Genomic DNA, 19,894 nt, shown 5'->3' on the forward strand with positions numbered 1-19,894 from the left:
GGGAGAAGGCAAAAGAATCCACTGCAGGGGAAGACTTGTGAGTGGCCATTATTAGGTAAATGGCAGTTTGGGGGTCTGAGAAGCAGTTTTGCTGCTTGAATCCAGAAGCTGGAAAACAAGGTTATAAATGCAGCTCTTGATTTCTTCCTTTCTTCCTTTCCATTTTTACATTCCACTCTCATTTATGTACATACCTCAGAGGAAGGATTGTAAGTTAAAAAAAAAACAAAAAAAAAAACAGTATTTATTCCTCTGTGACAACAAAAAATGAATGACTACAAGAGTTCCCATCGTGGTTCAGCAGTACCAACTAGTATCCATGAGGATGAGGGTTCAATCCCTGGCCTCGCTCGGTGGATTAAGGATTCAACATTGCCATGAGCTGTGGTATAGGTCGCAAATGCAGCTTGGATCCCACATTGCTGTGGCTGTGGCGTAGGCCAGTGGCTACAGCTCTGATTTGACCCCTAGCCTGGGAATTTCCATGTGCCTCGGGAAAAAAAAAAATAAAAATAAAAAAGACTACAACTCATACGTGCTCCCACTCCAAGTTTCCCAGGCCTTATATCCGGCCTTGATTTTTTCTGAACCACATGTAGAGTCACACAATTCTGATGGCTATGAGGAGCCTTTCCAGTCATCAAGTGCAACTCTTTTATTTTGAAAGAGATGAAAAGGAGGTTCCAGGGTCCACTGGTGCAATGGCTTGTCCTGGGAATGCATCGGCTGCTTAGTGACGAGAGTCAAGCCCAGTTCCCCAGACACCAACCTCAGTCCCCATTCCGCTTTCTCTTGTACTGCAATTACTCCTATTTCCCTAATCTTTTACCATATTTATATTTACCAAGCCCTTCCAAGTTTTATACATGATAGCATCACTCCTCTATTATGCATAACATTTAATTTGAGATACAAATCCTCTAAAATCAAAAAGAAAATTAAGGATGGTAGGGAAAGACATTGTCTTGAATATCATTTCTTTTAAAAATTTATAATATAAACAGGGTACAATAGCTGTGTCATTTATTTTACATGCATGAGTTTAATTCAATGGTTAAATGAACAGGTTTAAAATAATTCATAGTTGCCTACTTTTTCCTAAATATATCAGGTGCCAAGTCTATAGTCAGCCTATACTTATTGGCCACCTCTTTTGCTTAATGCAAAATTTTAAACCTCATTTGTAAAGAGTAAAAAGGGCAGTCCAAATCACTTGCATCAAACTTTGAAAATGACTTTGAAGAATACCTTCAGGTCCAAGTTATTTTACGGGGAATGATTTCTGAATGGGCCAGCTTATTTTAAAAACAGATCAAAAATCATCTCTGGCCTTTTAATATAGTAACATAGTTACAACCATCCTCACCACATTCTTAAAAAGGCTTTAGTCTCTACTGTTATTTTTAATGATGAAAGCATTTTAAATTTATCCTCTATGTTGATAATTATGGGATAGTAAAAAATGGCTTTATGGTTGACATTTCCATCTAGTTGTTTACAGAGCATTCAGGAGGTACACGTTTGTGCCTCTCACTTGAAAATGGAAATCACAGAAGTGTGATGCATTTCTAATTTTAACATGAATCAAAGAAAGAATTCACACCTGGCTGCAGCCATGTGACTTATAAGAAGAAAATCGATATTTATATAGTTGTTATGCATATTTCATCTGTGTGCTCAGTGCTGATGGCTGGAATGGCTCCCTGATGATCTGAACGAAAGCTTTCCTCCTCCAACCTTGCTGGTGTCATCTTTCCTAAAGCTCCGACTCCTTATATTGGGATTCAAGCACAGCTTCGCAAGACTGTGACCTTTCTTTTTAACATCCCTGCCCACCATTCCTCCTAACTTCTGCTCCAATCATGATGAGTCGTGAGCTGCTCTTTATACCTGCAGGGACTTTTCAGCACTCTTGTCTTGCTTATATTATTCCTCCTTGTCACAATGCTTTTCCCTTCTTTCTGTGCCCAAATCCTTCCACCCTTTTAAGTTCTCCCCTTCCTACAGAAAAACCATTTTTACCTGCAAAATCTTCTCTCACGGGTCCGGTTATTGAATATTTTCTCTTCTTTCTAAATTTCTAATGGCCTTGTCTGTACCATATTATGTTCTTTATCGCTTTCTATCTTTAGTTATTATGACTTTAGTGGCTGCTTTCTCTCTCAAAGGCAGGATCCATGCTTAATTCATCTTAGTTTCCTGCAATGTCTAGCACAGTGCCTTACATGTCAGAGGCATTAATTTATAACAAATGGCGTTGAATGACACTACTCCTTTCACTCATTCATTCATTCATTCATTCACTCACACATGCATATAAACAAATCTCCTCATTAGCAACTGTTATGTGCAATACTGCTTCCATAGTGTCAGTACCAGATAGACTGCAGTTGAGTTTCTGTTAATGCATGTATAATTAGGTAGTTTATATTTAGATATATTTATTGTGCAATAAGGATGCACATAAATACCTTAGTGTAAATCTGTTGGTTATGGTGAGGATTAAGTAGTAATAAAACTAACGCTTTTAAGTGATTGAGACCAGTGAGGTTTTCGCCTAAACTCATTAGAGGCATTAACTCCATCCCATAATACTAGTTAGATAGCTAGCCCCTCCCTCTGTCCCACCTCCCTTTCCAGAGGATGAAACTGAAGGTCAGAGAGGTTGAGTGACTTTCCAGAGGTCCCCCAGCTGGTAATTTACAAAACTGGGGCTTGCGCCAAAATCCATCTGACTGCAGAGCCATCCTTTAACCACCTACAAAGAATGTAGTAAAACCTCATTTATTCAGAGAAGAGTATTATAGTCACCTCAGTGCTCCAAAATTTAGCATGAAACCAGAATTAAGCAAAAAAAAAAGTAACTATATAAAATAACAGACTTTGAGGTAACCCAAACAGTAATTTCCAAAAAAAAAAAAAAAAAAAAAAAAAAGACTACGTTATCTGTTTTCCCTGGTCAAAGCAAATTAAAAGGAGCAAACCAGAAGCGGGTTGTTAGAAGCAGACTCAGTGACAGCAGAAGTGACAGCTTAATGTCAAGGGCAGGAAAGGAAAACCTAAAAAGCAGATGCAGAATGATATTACCCTGTGCAGGACGTTAATGACTCTTGCTAATGCCAGTGGCCCTGAGTAATCAAGAAAGAGATGGCAGTTATATTCAGTATCTTCTACCTAAACCCACATGATGTGTGTAACGCATCCTCAAAGGGCTTCAGTGAAGGCACTTGTGCTGGCACAGTATTAAAAGGGGGTTGGCATCAGTGTTCTGTATGGTTCACTTCCCGAAGGGACGTGTTAAATCAGGAATTACTGAATAATATGCAAGTATCACTGTAGATAGGATACACATAGCAACTATACCACCCAAGACTATTAGAATGTTTCGTGTCTTAAAAGTTTTGATATCCTTTTCTGAGACTCTGAAAAGACCCTCAAAGACTCTTTGGTGAAAGGTGAATTCATTCCCTGCTGCCCTCCCTTTGGGTTCTTAGATTTTTCATTCCTAATTCCTTATCTTTGCAGGCAGAGCTTCTGCCCTGCCAACCACCAACTCTGATAACACAGAGCCCCTTCCAAAAATGTATCTGGCCTTCCTTTTTCTTTTATATTTTAATTTTCAAACAAACAGAGCAGCAACCCAGGACCCTAAGCCAGGCCCAACGAGGGAATGATGTTCCTTCTTGACTGAATGTAGCAAAACAAGCCTCGAGAAAGAGCTCATTGTGTAGTTTGAAACCACAGGGGCTGGCATGACTGGTGTCGAGTCCTCTCCGTCTGGAATACTCTGGACCTCAGGAACTCACCAGCGCTTTTCCAGCTCCCAGATGGTCAGGATGGGATCCAGTCTTTAATGGGGCCCAATTGGCACAAGATTTACATCCTGGGAAGAGAGCTGGAGAAAGTTTATTTAAAAAATAAATTACCGAAAAATAAATAAATCAATCAACCCACAAAACCAAAGGCAGTTGAAGCATAATGTATTTATGTTAGCTTTTTTCTCCTCGATCTGTTATTTTGAAAGATGATCTTGCTGCTGTTTTGTTTTGTACAATTAACGGCATTGATTTAGGAACCTGGTTAATTTCTTGGTCAGAAGAATTAGGCAGTATATTTTTGTGAATGTTTAATGAGGTTACCAGGAAGCCTGTGGGGGCAAAGTAAAAAAAAAAAAAAAAATTTTCTTTAGTAAAAGGATTTTTTTGAATGGGGTGGTATTGACAATATCTTTTTGATAGATTCACAAGGGACTTAACTGCATTTTTATCATAATTATTCCTGGCGGTTAATGGCGTCATGGTATTTATTCATTCAATGTTCAACAAGTATCTATTGAATGTCTACTAGTTCCCAGGCACTGTTAAAACTGGGAACATAGTAGCGAAAACAAGAAAGACCAAGTTCATATCCTCAGGGACCTCATGTTCTAGTTGGGTGATGCAGATAAACAATAGGAAAATAGATTTCTCGCTTTCTTCTATACCTCTGTCTCTATGTCGATATCTATAGAGAGATATTTCAGCCAGTGTTAAGGAATACTGATGACTATTTAAAAGGTAGGTTTAAGATCCCCTAAACTCAATTCCTGAGACTTTAGTTTCAGAAGTCTCCTCTGACATTCATACATAAAGTTTATCTTTGGGAATTCATGTGACCCAACATATTTTGCTAAACATTGGGTTAGTTATTTTCTTGAGAGGACAAAAGGAAACCAGAATGTTTGCGAAACAGTAAATGCTTCCACTGGCTTTCTCTCACGTTTCCTGAGAAATCATATATTGCCTTTGAGACAGGCAGCTCTTGGGAATGAAAAAATCTGTGTTACGAAACCCAGAGAACTCCGATTAGGGAACAAACCAGAATACACTGAGGAACTCAGGAGAAGAGGTGGCATCCCATGGTTTATGTTACATCCACTTTCAGAGGAGTAGAGATAAGATATGTGGGTTCAGTCAGTATGGTGCCCAAGAATATACACTTACCATATTTCAACTTTCTTTAGAAACTCCGGAAAATGATATTTCTTAAGCACCATGTTTAACTACAGAAAGTTGAATGACCCAAAGTGGACAAAAAATAAGTTCGCTTGAGTGGTCACTACCACTGTGGTATCTCTTTAAAAATCCTTCGTCGATTTGGTTTCGAAGCTTTAATTATGCTTTTATGTTACAGTTTCCTTTATTTAAATGTCTGCTTTATGTCCATCACTCAGCACCCCCTGCTTATCGCGAAAGAGATGGATATTATTATCTTAAATGAGGAGGAGGGAGAACGCTGTGAGAATTATTAATACATAAATTAAAAAATTAATCTGGAAAGTGCTTTAGGGTCCCTAGAGAAGCTCTCCCCAAACACAAAGCATACTTAACATTATTATTAGCACTTCCTCAGAGCAGAAAGGAGCCAGTGAAGGATGAGAGGGTAAACTGAGGCACGGAGGGTGACACTGGGCAAATGGGCTGGTGTGTCTTAGAACCCAGACTCTTGGATGGGTAATACCTAAAGCCCAATGGACCAGTGCCCGCTTTAGGCTTTTTCTAGTTATAACTGTTAATTCTTTTTCCAGAGAAGAAAATTTTCCTTCCCTTTACCCTTTCTCTTTAAGTCTTTGCTTCTTTTGGATTTTTTAAAGCTTTTTAATGTTGAAAGTGATTAAGGCTAATGTATTAAATCCTAAGGCTAGTAATGAAAAGTCACTGGTGTGCTTTCTAGTAATCCCAGTCTTTTTTTTTTTTTTGACTTTGTGGCTGGGAACTTCAAATTGCCTTTATTTCATATAGTTCCATTGGTTGGAAAACATGCACAAAAACTTATCTTGGAATTGCCTTTTTGTTCGGCTGGGAAATCATTCTCAGTCAGCCTCTCACCCATGAGAAAGGTTATCTGGAGGACCTACTATGCTCCCCAAATCTTTTCAAGTATAGGAGAAGCTGAGGACCCATTCCATCTGTCAACAGTGAAAGGAGGATGAAACGTGAACGTACCAGGAGTTGTGGAAAAACAATAAACAGTGGTGGAGAAGGACAGCTGTGGTTGTGTAATGGTGGTCATCAGTCAGGCAGACTTGACACTTCTAATTGGTTCCTTGATCATTTTTCTCCACGTTCCTGAAATTCATTTTTCACATCTGTGAACCAGTTACCACCCAGGCCTGCCCCTAACACCACAGGCCAGAAATCACGGAAGGCGCGTCTCATAGCACTTGGCACATAGGTAGAGACAACAGAAAGCCATTGCTGCTAAAGTCATCATCAAGCTCATCACCAGAGTCCATTTAGTGTGAGCTAGCGTGGTACAGGCAGTAAGTGCTACGGACTCTCAGAGAAGAAGGTGATTCCCAAGATTGGCCCTTTTCCCCAGAATTCTTCAATATGTCTCCATTTATGTTTTAAAATACTAGACACTCTCATCCATACCACACCCCCTCCATGGGTCATACTTTTGATCCTTGGAGAGACTTCTAGAAAACCGTCTGGAGAATTCTCCTCTCCTGTGCCCCTCATCTGGACGTGCATCATCTGGACTTGCAGACTTTGCAGTCTGGCCCTTTGGGGTCTGGCTTTCACCTTCATTCATGCATCTTCCACAATCCTCTGTGCCTCTGCAGAGGGAGGTGTTTCTCTCTCTTGTCTCCCACTTCTGTGGGGACAAGCCCCACCTCCTCCCCTGTGTCTGCTTCCCATCTCTCATGGTCAGTCAGCAGCCTCACTTTGCACCCGGAGGCCATAGCAGGGGTGCCTCGCCTGGTTGGCCACTGGGGACTCTTCCACTCTTGTGATCTGAGTCTGGAGAAGAGAAACTGCTCGTCCAGGCAGCTGGGAGGGAGCATCATTGCTGTTGCCCACAGGTCTTTGGTGGGCTGGCAGTCTTTCCTGGGGTCTTGCAGAGACCATGTGTGCTTTTTTCATTGTAATATCATACTTAAAAATGATTTCTTCTGAGTATAATATTAATGCATTCTTCTTGTTGAGAAGTTTGAAGATTCAGGGAGGTATACAGAGGCAAATAAAATTACCCATATCATTATCATCCAATGGTTACTTCTCTTGACATGTTGAGGTTTTTTTCATTCAGTCCTTTATTCCCTGCAAATAGATATCTAATTCTTACATAATCACATGCAATAAATATTGCACAAAACTGATACTCTACTTCTTGATTTCAATGATATTTTCTTGTAATAAAAGTAATATCTGTAAATGTACAAATTTAATTATTCCAGAATTATTTATGTGATTATCCTTTCCTGTGCAAGCATACACATGCTCTTGCTCACACACAAATAAACACCCAAGTACACATGCACATACAAGGAAGAATTGGGAGAGAAAGAAGATACCTCACATCTCATGTCATCAGTCTAGAAATAAACACGCTTGTTTGAGCATTGATCTTTTGTGCCTATTTTTTTAGTATTGCTCATCTATTTTTTTCTTATTTCCTCTTATCCCTTTTCACTGGAGTGAGTCACAGACCTTTAAACATCTTCCTTTTTTTAGTCATTTAGATAATATCTGAGCAGTGGTCTCATGCCAGGACCAGTTGGATAATTAATTTTAAGAACAACTTAGAGAATGAGAGTTAAATATTTATCAGGTTAAGAACAGTGGACTCATGGATAGGGATTACTTTGCTTAATGGAATCAAGCATCTAGTAGATTTCTTCCCTAATTTATGCAAGTATTTATTTCAGATATATGTGTAAGGTAATAAGTACTTTACAGGATACAGATATGAGTTCAACCATCTTGCTAATGTCAGGGACTACCTAATGGGGAAAGATGTGTAAGAAAATCTTTATGGCACAAGTGAAATAGGATGCTAAGTGCTCTAGTACACATGCCATAATGACATAAATTCTTACAAAGGTGCAGGTAGCTCTGACTCTTAGGATCAGGTAAAACTCACTGGAAGAGAGAACATCTGGTCAGGGTTTTAAGTGGAGTAGTAGTCGGGGAGTATGTAGGTAAGGAAAGGTATGAAAACATAGATGTTAAGCTAGGCTGTGGTGTGAGCGTGATGCACACGGCCTCTCCAGAGTGTGGAAGGGCAGAATGGGCAGTGTAACTAGGAAGGGAGCTCAGCTGTCTGGCCTTGGAGCATCTGGATACTATGACAAGGAGTCTGGACTCCATACTATCCACAAAAGGGGGCAGGTGAGGGTCTGAGTCAGGGCGTGACTTGATGAGGTTGATCTGAAGGAGATAATTCTGATGCAGAAAGTGGCAGCAGAGAGAAGTCATTTAGGAACCAGTTATGATATTAGAGTCATCTGAGTAGGAAATGGTGACAACCCAAACAGGAGAAAGTAGAAAGCCAAGGAGACAGTGAAATGCAGCAGAGGGAAGACTCACCTTGATTGAAAGAAACTTTGAAGGGAGGAAAAAATAAAGATGATCCTAAGTTTTCTAATTTGGGTGATTCAAAGGATAGCGTTCCCTTAGCTCAAAGAGGGAACACAGGGGCAAGAAATACATTTATAGGTAGTGAGATGATACGTTTAGCATCAGTTATGTTGAGACTGAGGTGGCAGTAAGACCTGTTTGGGGAGATTCTGTTACTTTGTTGCCAATAAAAGTGTGGTGCTTGGCCACAGGGATCAAAGCTAGAGCTTTAGCTTTGGAAATCAGTTTAGCTGAGGTGGTTGAGTCAATGAATGAACCCAAGAAATGTTAGGCAACTGAAAAAGAGAAAAAAAAATAACAAAAATTGTGCAATTTCTACAATTAACAATTTGGCAGGAAGGAATAGCTAGCCCATGAGGAGACCAGGAACCAGTGAATAAGAGAGGAGCTCTGGAAAACACGTATTGACAGGCATGAGAGATTGGTTTTTTTCCCTACTATTTCAAATAACACTAGTTAACTTGCCTGACCCTAAACTTTTTGCATCTGGAATACATATCCCATAAGGATGGGTTTGAAAGGATAGTGAATGTGAAAGTCTTTTGGTAAACCATTAGACACTGCGGGTCTTACGACTTATAATTAGCGTCACAGAGTGAAGAAAGTGTAGACTTCCAAAAGGGAAGAATGTAGTGTCAGATGTTACTGAGTTTCAGAAGAGGATTTATTTTTAGCTCAACTGGTTTGGTTTGTGATTTAAGGAAGTTGAGTCAAAAGAGTGCATCTGTTCTCTAAGCACCTAGAATAGTACTTCCCAAAGCATGAGGCATGGGTCTCTGGTTGAACAGGGAACCATGTTGGATTTGACACAGACATTAAGTAGAACTGAATCCTTAGTGAGAATGTTAGTATCCTTTTGTTTCACTTTTAATCCTTCTGATTTCTCTTGAGGGACATAGTCTCAGCGGGGCAAACAAGTCTGTAACATATAACACTAGCTCATCTCCCTTTCCTATAAACCTATTCAGGCTGTCAACAGTATCTAGCTACTGTACACCAGGGGAACTATATCCAGTCTCTTGGGATAGAACATGGTGGAAGATAGCATGAGAAAAAAAATGTGCATATTTCTATGACCGAGTCACTATGTTATACAGCAGAAATTGACACAACACTGTAAATCAACTCTACGTTAATTAAGAAAAGAAAAAAAAAACAGTATCTAGCTAGAATTTAACAACATAGTGTTAACTTTAAGATTTCCATCCATAGTACTGTCTTATTTTGGCAGAGAATGCTAGTTATGGTCATGATGTAGTTTCCTTTTTAAAGTAAGTTATTCTAAAAAACGTTAGCCAATTTAAAAATTTTAAATATATGGCATTCTGTCTGTGCTGCAGTGGGTTAAGAACCTGACGGCCATGGCTTGGGTCACTGCAGAGGCATGGATTCCACCCCTGGCCTGGCACACTGGGTTAAAGGATCCAGCATTGTCCCAGCTGTGGCATAGGTTGCAGCTGGGGCTTGAATTCAGTCCCTGACCTGGGAACTTCCATATGCTGCAGATGTGGCCATTAAAAAAAAAAAATAAGTACATAATTGCACAGGTGGTATATATATATATCAAAATAGAAAGTGGTATTCCAATGTCAAGAGAATGGAAAATTTAGACTTACTGGAGCCCTTCCTCCTTCTGTTACTTAGAGTGGCAGAAGAGGAAGTTCTAACCTAGTTCAACCAGGTTGGAACAATGTGGGAAACTTATTCTGAGATGGGGGAGGAGGGTCTTGGGTTCTAGACTTCAGGATCTAAACCCTGTCTTTTTCCCAAGATGTTGGATCCATTTTTGAGGCCTTTAGACTTTTCTGGATTGTGGCGTCCTTAGCTGTTAAAATGAGAGTATTATTTTTAAATGATTACTAGCATTTCTTCCCGCCATGAATTCTGTATTTCTCTGAGTCATTAGTAATAAGCCTATGCTTTCAATTAATAGAAGTTAGAAAAAAAAGTGTTCCTTCTGTAAGCCATCAATATCATGTGTCAAGGCTAGAGATTGTTCCCAGACTAACATCTATAGCAAGGAAAACATCAACAAATTCATTTTTCTGATGATGATTCATAGTCTGCCTCATTTGTGAAGGATAGTTATTTCAAGAACGAATTTCTGCTTTAGTTAGGGTGATTGATTAAAATTGAAAATGAAATAGTAAATGAAAATTTGTTTCAATTTCCTGAGCCTAATGCTTTATGCCAAACCCCCACTCTCCAGTAGTTTCTTTGCAGTCACATCTAATCAATTTATAAAGCCCATGAATTTTGTTCCTTAGCGAAGCAACTCATAGGTAATAAGTTCTTATACCTAAAAAGATGTCCACATTATCTATTTACTGATATCTTTCCATCTTTTAAAATGTATTTCCCCTGAGAAAAGGGAGGGCAGAGGAAGTATTTTCTAACTGACTGAAAATTCCCCTGAGTATTATTGTGGATTAACGTTACTCTCCATTCCAAGTAACTCTGAAAAATAGAAGCATACCACTTATTTGGAATATAACTATAGGGCAACTTCCACCATCAAAAACACAGCCAAGGACCAGGCAGTAAATGAAAAATGGATATAGCATGTGAAGAGAAAAACACGCACACATGGTCTTTGGACTGGGAACAGTTTCTCTTTATGCTTAGCTAGGAAATACTTGTCCCTGTCATTTTTTGAACTGTGTTGGGGGTCACTTGTTTCTCTCATTTGCTCTGAGGAGGATGATTTTATGAAAGCAGCTTAACAATTTATGATTGTTTTCACATCTGAAAGAAGGGGATAAGAATACATCCAATTATTCCTACCAAATTAGTGTTAGCAAGTAAAATCCTCAGCAATGTAGTCAATAGCCTCTTTGGTACTCAACAGATGTTCATCTCCAAATTGCAGAAACCCTGTCTGAACAGTTGAGATTAAACATGCACTTGATTCTGGAAGATCATCTTCTATGGCTCTCCAGAACCTCTTTCCTTCTCCTGTTCTCTGTACACTAGTAAACTTGATTTCAGACCTTTGAGGCTTATAGATCAGAAGAGCAGTCTAGAAAGTGCAAAGGACACCAGGAGGAAAAGAGACAAACTGAATAAAGTAGAAATCATTGAAAACCCATAGGTATCTGGGTCCATTAGTGCAGGGGAAAAACAGCCCTTATACTCACTAATCACATAGGGCTTTTCTCTTGTCAACAAGATATAAGAAGTGGTATTCCAAATGACAGTCTTGATTTATCAAAGTTAAATTTGATTGTATCTATTCTGCTTATTTTAGAAAACATACAATGCATTTTGGAATAATTTCAATATGGAAAGGTCAAAATCTGAAGTAAACTTTTTGTGTGTATGTGTGCTTTTACGGGTAAATCCTTAGCTGCCCAAAAAACTTAGCTGTGGAGAACTCAGTATCCAGGGGTTCCCCATCAGCAAGCTATTCCTGAAGCATCTTTTGTCTATTTCCCCCCAAATAAGCTAAGCATCCACATGTTCTACGAAAGAGGATAGGCATTTCTAATTACTAACCTAAAATGATTTTTCTGCAGATGACCTTTATATTTCAGGAAAGAGCATTTGACAGAAATTGCTTGTGGATTTTAGCAGGAGCAACTTTCTCATCTTCTTTCGCCCAGGACTCCATGCTAGGACAGTTTGCCCAGGCAGTTCCCAGGGGCTGGCATTTGTGGATGCCACCTTGATGCTCATGATGTTACCTGTGATCCTCTGGACAAAACATTTGTATTGGGCCTGGTTTGCACATTGAAACGAAAGCCCTTTCTACATTATAAGAAGAGCACAAATATACATTAGTACAAACTCAAGTGATCACCCATGACTCAGTACCACGATATTGAGCTAAACGAGTGGGAAAGGAGTCAAGGACACCATACATAGAGCATGCAGGGTCCAGCACCATCAGGGGTCAGCTAGGCAAATGCCAGGGCTGGAGTTTTCAAAGAACCAGATAATGCTGGTTTTATGGCCCTTAATAACATGTTAGTAATATAAACAAAGATAAGAGTACTAAAAAATAAATTCGGCTGTCAGTGTAATCTGATTGCCAACAGTGCCCAGAAATGAACTTTCTCATTGTGCCCATGGTACCACCTCATGGACCACTGATCATCCTCCAGCCCCCTCCCCAACCTTCCATTTCCCCTTTTATGGACACTCCTTAGTTCTGCCAGATCCGTCAGCTATTCCAGGGAGTCAGATTCTTGGGCTTCCCCTTTAAAGCTCTTTGATTGTGCCTCTGGTAGTTAAGGCACCAAAGGGTCTTTAGAGGCATTTCCTACGTGTGCTCTGCAGCTAATCAGAGCGCCTTGGCCCACTGATTTCCTACCTCTGTGTTTTGCACATGTTTAAAGGCTCAGTTCAAACACCAGGCCCACCAGCTCCTGGAGAGGCATAGCAGAGCTCAGCTCTGATTTCGGTGTCTGCCTCAAACAGAGATTTTCCAAAGGATATCCTGTAGTGGATAAATCATTTCATTAGGCCAGGTTTTCTTTTCAAACCAGGAAGCAGAGTGCCTGCCGTGTAGGAAAACTCAGATAAAGTTGTTATGGCTGTGCTCAGAGCCCTTGTAAATATTGTTGTCAGTGTCTTTCATACAGGTTCCATCACCATCGTATCTAAACATTGACGGGTTAATTATGTGTTTTAAAGCTATGTTTATTGAGAGCGGATGGGAAAGCTGTGAAATGAGCCCTCTACTTATTGTGGTGACAATGTTTTTCCTCCACATGTCTTTCCCCAGCTGATTACTCCTCATGCCATCCGTGTGCAGACCCCTCCTCGGCACATCCCTGGAGTTGTGGAAGTCACATTGTCCTACAAATCCAAACAGTTCTGCAAAGGGACACCGGGAAGATTCATTTACACAGGTAAGAACTGCTACAGAGGGTGGCAGAGTTGCCTTGGCCTTACGGGTCTTTTACTCGATCTTGTGTGTATAAGTGTGCACCCTATGCTGATAACTATTTTCTTTTTAATGGAGACTCACTTTTTTTTAAATTAAAATTTTTTTTTAATTTTTTAAATTTTTAAACATTTTTTATAATGGAGACACTTTTTAACGGAGACTCACTTTCTCCATTTCACACTGTGTGTGACCAGCTGAGTTTCTGTTATGGGTATTAGTATTAGTATTATTAAAGAAGTCATCTGGGTATCCATGTTGAATGACCAGTCCGTGGACATCATGGCTTGGACAGCGAAAGTGGCAGCCTGAGACATGAGGGAAGAAAAAAGGAGCACTTGACCATTCTCAGCCTCTTTGTGCGTGGGGGGGGGGGGGTTTGTTTGTTTTATGGAGTAGAGATATGCTTTAACACGCAGGACAACTTTCTTCTAGCCTGTTCCTAGCGTTTGTATTAAGGACGGTTGGTGATTTTCATATTTAATTCTGGGTTGGCGCCTTCTTCCCTTGGAAGGTACATTTTGCTCCCTCCCCACCTGCCCCCTGCCACCCCAAACAGCTCTGACACAGGGACCTGCCTTGCAGAAAGTAGCTGGGTTATAGGGTGAATGTGGATTTCCTCCCATCAGATGGAGGTTCTCTATGGAAATACATCGAGTGCACAGTCTTAATACCCAGTGTGTACTTGGAGAGATCCTCAGATTGTTGTGTGCAAACCAAACACCCAGGGGTCTTTTTTATAATTCAGGGTCTGATTCAATAGCTCTGAGTGGGACCTGAGATGGTGCATTTCTAACAAGCTCTCAAGGCGGGGGGCTGATGATCCTGGTCCAGGGACCACTTTGGGGGCAATGACTTTTAGGTCTTCTGCTAAATATCAGTCATCTCCGGAAACTGGTCCCACGTTTTCTTCTTCGTTCAGTAAAGGACTGCAAGGCCAGACTGAGTACAGCGTGTAAGTTGCTTTCCCACAAAGAGACTCCAGAGCATGAAAGGATAACTGTGTTAAAACATCCTAATTATAACCATACAATTAAGTGGACAAATTTTATTTTGCTGTGATGTTTTACCTCAAAGCATCTTTCTTTTTGTATTTTAATCCTAGGGACAAAATCAGCTATACTTCTTAGTGACTCTCTCTCTCTTCCTCTCTCTCTCTCAAAATTATAAAAACAATTAATGCATCCTGACCCTTGGAAATGCCTCCCAGCCCTTTAAACAAAATGCAGGTTTGGTGCCTGCCTGACGATTAGTTTTAGTTAATTGAAAATTATAGGATTGACCCAAGAGGAAAATTTTGTTTGCACTCCAATCACTTTTACAAATTAAGGAAAATTACCACAATTTTGTTTAGCTAAGGTTTCACACTGAGTTCAAGAAATTAGCTCAGCCATCCCAACAAAGTCAGCACTTTGTTAGTGAGCGCTTGAAAAAATAATAGTCTATCTGGAGTTTTGTGGTGTATACAAACGAAGCATAGAGAAAGCTATGATGCTTTATAGAAGTAGGCCAAGTGTTTTTAATTAGGCTCATTGGTTCAGCGTAAGTTTTGAAGAACAATCAAACTAGCAGATTAGCTGTTTCTTTTAAAGCTAGGATTTCTTGCCATTCATTTTTCCCATGAGAACTTCCACATAGCACTATTTTTTTTTTTTTTTTTACAAGCCTCCTTATGGGCCTGCAGGAAAAGGACCAATTGAAACTTCTGATACTGTAACATTCCCCACCATCATTCCGATGGATAGGAGTTTTTCACAATGTTCTTCGCTGAACTCGGTGTTCTGGAACATATTACAAAACCACAGAGGCCAAATGTTTTCTCTGAGGAGTTTGGACTCTGTTTTTGGCCAAAAACATTTAGGCCTCGCTAGCTGCTTATTTACTCTGCCATTAAGAACAAGAAAAGGAGAAGAAGAAAATGCTCGCGTGGTGGGAGGAACGAGAGGCAATCAGGCATGATTCCGCTTTGGTGACAACGACCCTCCCGTTAATGGTTCCATTTTGTGGTCAGGTCTCATTTAGAAGAAATTATTTTTAATCAGTGTTCAACAAAATATCCCCTTGAGCCACCTGGCCATAAAAGTTTAAAAAAAATTATCCCCATTAAATTGCTTAAGTTCTCAAAAGAAAATAGCTAGGGGACCCATCATTATTGGGAATTTTTTTAACCATTAGAAAAAATTGCCATCAATTTAAGAAATCGCATCTTGGAAAACCTGTATCGTATGAGAATGAACATCAAAGCGGCCCATTTGCAAGTCGAGCAAAGTAGTTAAGGATAAGAGAGAGAAATCCTGGGTATGCGTGCACATGTGTGTATGAAAAAATGCTTCTGCTGATCTTGCCTGAGACTGTGGGCAATAGACAAGGAGACTTAGTTTTTTTAAGTATTCTAGGAGAGAGCCTCACCTCTCCCTGTGTTAGAAAAATGAAATTCTGGGGAGTTCCCATTGTGGCTCAGCAGTAACAAACCTGACTAGTATCCATGAGGATGTAGGTTCGATCCCTGGCCTCACTCAGTGGGTTAAGGATCCAGCATTGCTGTGGCTGTAGTGTAGGCTGGCAGCTACAGCTCTGATTCCACCCTCAGCCTGGGAACGTCCATATGCCATAGGAGAAGCCTGAAAAAGACTGAAAAAAAGAAAAAATTTTTTGAAGAAATTGGCAATGTAGTTTCCCCACTGATCTAGCTGGCTGTTCACAGTCACTGTGACGTTACCACATTTCTGACAAAAGGGTGTCTTTCTTAATTGAGGTATACCTGGGACTCTTGGTCATTAGCATTAAATGCTCCTACCAAGGGTCACATGTTCATGGCTGGTGCTGTCAAGTCTCTATGATTTGCTCAGTTTACCTCTCTGCTCGTCACCCCTTTCTGGCAAAGGCACAGAGATGGGTCGTAAAACCTCTCTGTTCTTTATTTCCGAACAGCCACTCAGGTCATTGTAAATGTGCAGCCCTGCTCTTCTGTCCACTCACAGCAGCTCACACTTCATTTTCTTTAACATCCACAGCCTTTCAAGATGTGAGGTTTGGTTTTCTGGATGGCGTTTGCCAACTCTTGATTCTTACTGGAATATCAAGTGCAAGTTTTCCTTTTAAAAAAAAAAAAAAAAGGAAATGTCCAAGGACTGAAAAACAAAAGCCTAAGCTCAGGCATGGCTGTTTTTTTCTGAGTGTGTGAGAGAGAGTTTAGGGGTGTGTGTGTAGAAGTCTCTAGAAATCCATAATCAATGAAAAAAAAAAAAAACCCACACCACTGAGACAGGAACAGCTTGGCTTAATCTATGCAAATAAAGGCTGACTTTTGGGGGAGGGAGGAAAAAATTTGACTAAACACAGATTGCCTGTAAGCGGGCTCCACTTGGAAAGACGTGAGCACAGCTCTCCATCTTTGGTGCTTCAGACCAGGGACACGTGAGGAACTCTTAGCCACCAGCGATGCAGTTCTCTGCTGTTTGCCCAATCAGAGTGAGTGAGCAAAGTGAATCCCAACGTGACTGGAACAAAAAAAGCTTGCCTAATAGCGCGTCCCAGATCTGATTGATTGTGGGCAATTATTCTTATGTACATGCAGGGGAAGGCTGACTTTCACTTTTATATAATGTTTTCTAACAGGAGGAAACAAAAGACCCCCTCGAACGCATCTCTTCTGAGTCAGTCCAATGGGAAGTAAACCCCCATCAACCTCCACTGCCCTGGAAGGCATCTCCCTTGAAATTTTGTTCTAGTTTGCTTTTCTGCCCTTGTTATGGCTTTGAGGGCTTTTAGGACTGTAATTTCTCCTGCAAAACTTTAAGTAACTTTGGAAGCTGATAAAAGACTCTCAGGAGCCTTTAGCTGCTTCATCAAAGTCCTTAGAGTTGGCTTTTCCTGATAAGAGGTGGCCAAGTCCAAATGTACTTTTTAAGTTTCACTCTGGGTATTTCTCCATTGGAGGGGCTGCTGTCTGGTGAAAGTAAGACTGGAGAAATGGGCCACCAGGATGTTGGACAGCTTAGGTGTGTGTGCCAAGAGCCTTGCTCTGCCTCCTCCCCAGATGTTGGTGAAAGCCTGATGAATGGGCATCTAGCAGCTCAGATGTTTGGTTAGGTCATGGAGTCCTCATCATGGCTCAGCAGAAGCAAATCTGACTAGCATCCATGAGGACGCAGAGTCAATCCCTGGCCTCGCTCAGTGGGTTAAGGATCCAGCATTGCCCTGAGCTGTGGTCTATGTTGCAGATGGGGCTCCGATCCTGCATGGCTGTGGCTGTGGTGTAGGCCAGCGGCTACAGCTCCGATTGGACCCTTAGCCAGGGAACCTCCATATGCTGTGGGTGCAGTCCTAAAAAGACAAAAAAAAAAAAAAAAAAAAAAAAGTTGTTTGGTTAGGTCCTTTCTCAGATCCTTTCTGTCCCTGGGTTCTCCCATTCTCAACGTTTTCCACCAAACTCCCTACCCTACCCCTGTGGAAGGACTAAACAAAATCCTTGTACGTTCGTCTCAGAATTAACTTTGAAATAAAAATTCTTCCCGCAAATACTCCCTGCTTATACCTCATGTCCCAAATTACATGTAAAAGGGGCTAAATGTGTTCTGAGACAACTTGGTGATATGTGCCATGTCTTTTCAAGTTTGCCTTTTTTTCTCCTCGTTCTTCTTGTGTTCCCCCTGTCCCCTCTCTCCTTTCTTCTTTCCTCCCTTCTCCCTCTTTTCTTTCCTCCCCCTAGCCTCTTCTCTCGTATTCCCAAGGAGATGATGCAGCATAGTGAGTGAGGACTTGGGTTCCAGAGACAGTGGGGAAAGCTCAAATTCTCAGCTCTGCCACTCAACAGAGATATTATTTTGGAGATATTGTACCACGGCTCTGAACCACAGTTGCCTCATCTTTACCAGGGAGTGATAACTTACTGACGTTGTTCTTAGTATCTGGGAAATATACGTAAAGCACCTAGGGTGAGGTAGCATGACCACCTGGCCAGATGTTAATAGTTTCCATTAATGACTGATGACCGTTATTATTCATTCATTTATTCATCCATGCTGAATCCCCACCATGATATAAATATTACACACGTATTGTTTATCTTCTCCATCGTGTTCCTAGAGGTCTAAGAAATGTCCTTTAGGGATGTTAGTAACAAAGCTACAGTCATCAGTAGATTAAAGAAACTAGTATCACCCATCAACAAAGTAGCAGGAAAAAGAGGTTTATAAATGTAAAGATAACAATTTTGATAAAACACATATTTTCTCAGGAATGACCTTAAACAGTAATATTTCAATAAGGCAGCCCTGATTTTAAAGTTCTCAGGCACTGATTTTCTTTCAGGAATAACACATATCTGTTCTCTTATTTCCATCCCAAGTTTCAACAACCTCCCTTCCCCCCGCCAGGAGGCCATAGTAACATGCGTATAGCCTGTCACCAGCCCCCTTCAAAGGTGTTTAGGTTAAAGCAAAAAGAAAGGTGTTTAGGCTTCAACTCCAAGTTCAAGAGGTTTCAGACCAGAATACTCTGTTTTTAGTTTTTGGAACCCTCCTGCACAAATGAAGGCTCCCAGCCAAGGGATAAACTAAGTCATCACTTTTAAAGGCAAAGTGGAGAGGTTGTGCCTAATGAATCCCCTGTTCTTTAGCCTCTTCTTACACTAATCCATTGCCAGATGAAGCTTCCAACAAGTTACTTTCATAACATTTCCCTGCAGAGAAATCCTACCTGTGTGCTCCCCACATGTAAGATGCAGCCCAGACCCCTGGGGTTCTCAGCTCACTGTGCTCTGGGCCTGGTCTTCCTCAGCTCCGCACAAACCAGTCTCCTCACTGTGCCTCCAGCTCATTCCATATTTTTTAGCATCTTTGAACATGGTGATTCCCCTGCGAGATCCTGTTCAAACCCTGTTTCTCCTCTGAAGTCTTGTCTGGCCACTGGAGCAAGCATCCACAGCTCTTGGCCGAGATCAGGGAGGTCTGTGTTCTAGTCTCAGCCCTGCTGATGACTGGATGTGAGACATAGGACAAGTTGTTGACATACTCCAGACTCTGGTTTTTTCATTGTAAAGTGAGCCCGTTGGACCCGGTGACTTCGATGTTCCTTGTAGCTCATCTTGAGTTACTGGAAGAGTCTCTATCCTTGGATCTCTCTTGTCACATGTGCTTAGATGGCTCTTCATCATTTACTTCCTCATACCCTCAGCTGTCTTCTTCTCTTCTTAGGCAGACATCTAAGACGCCTTTGACACATCTCAAAAAGTCCACAAGTTCCACAAGGGAAGAGCTACCCTTCCCTGCTCTTAGACTGTTTTGCCCACCGTGTTGAAGTACTTTGTTTCAGTATCTTATTTCCAATCGGTTTTCTCTAATAATTGATTGACATATTGCCCCAGATCAATGGGTCATCATTGATTTTTGTGCTCTAGATGACATGGAATGTAAATTAGAGCTGTTAATGAAGAATCTATCCCTTTTAACTTTAATTTACATGTAGAGAACACAGGAGTTGGGGTTTCTGTTAAAGAAGATGGGACTCAGTCACACATACATGTATACATTCTTCTTTTACATGTATGTGTAACTGGGTCACCATGCTGAACAGTAGAAAATTGACAGAACACTGTAAA

The 19,894-nt window shown here is 40.7% G+C and overlaps 1 protein-coding gene across 5 annotated transcripts in view; it reads left to right on the top strand.

Moving 5' to 3' along the window:
- EBF1 (EBF transcription factor 1) overlaps positions 1-19,894 on the top strand; it is a 394,923-nt gene that overhangs the window by 298,327 nt on the left and 76,702 nt on the right. For all 5 annotated transcript variants that reach the window (XM_005672579.4, XM_003359834.5, XM_005672581.4 and 2 more), the window contains exon 10: positions 13,132-13,258. In XM_005672579.4, the coding sequence (XP_005672636.3) occupies positions 13,132-13,258 (127 nt within the window). The remainder of the gene's footprint in view (positions 1-13,131; positions 13,259-19,894) is intronic.

The sequence above is a fragment of the Sus scrofa genome, chromosome 16, assembly GCF_054392235.1.
Source record: "Sus scrofa isolate SSC_HxYL_T2T_F1_AM1 chromosome 16, Sscrofa_HxYL_maternal_Yorkshire_Landrace_v2.0, whole genome shotgun sequence".
Taxonomy (NCBI): Eukaryota; Metazoa; Chordata; class Mammalia; order Artiodactyla; family Suidae; genus Sus; species Sus scrofa.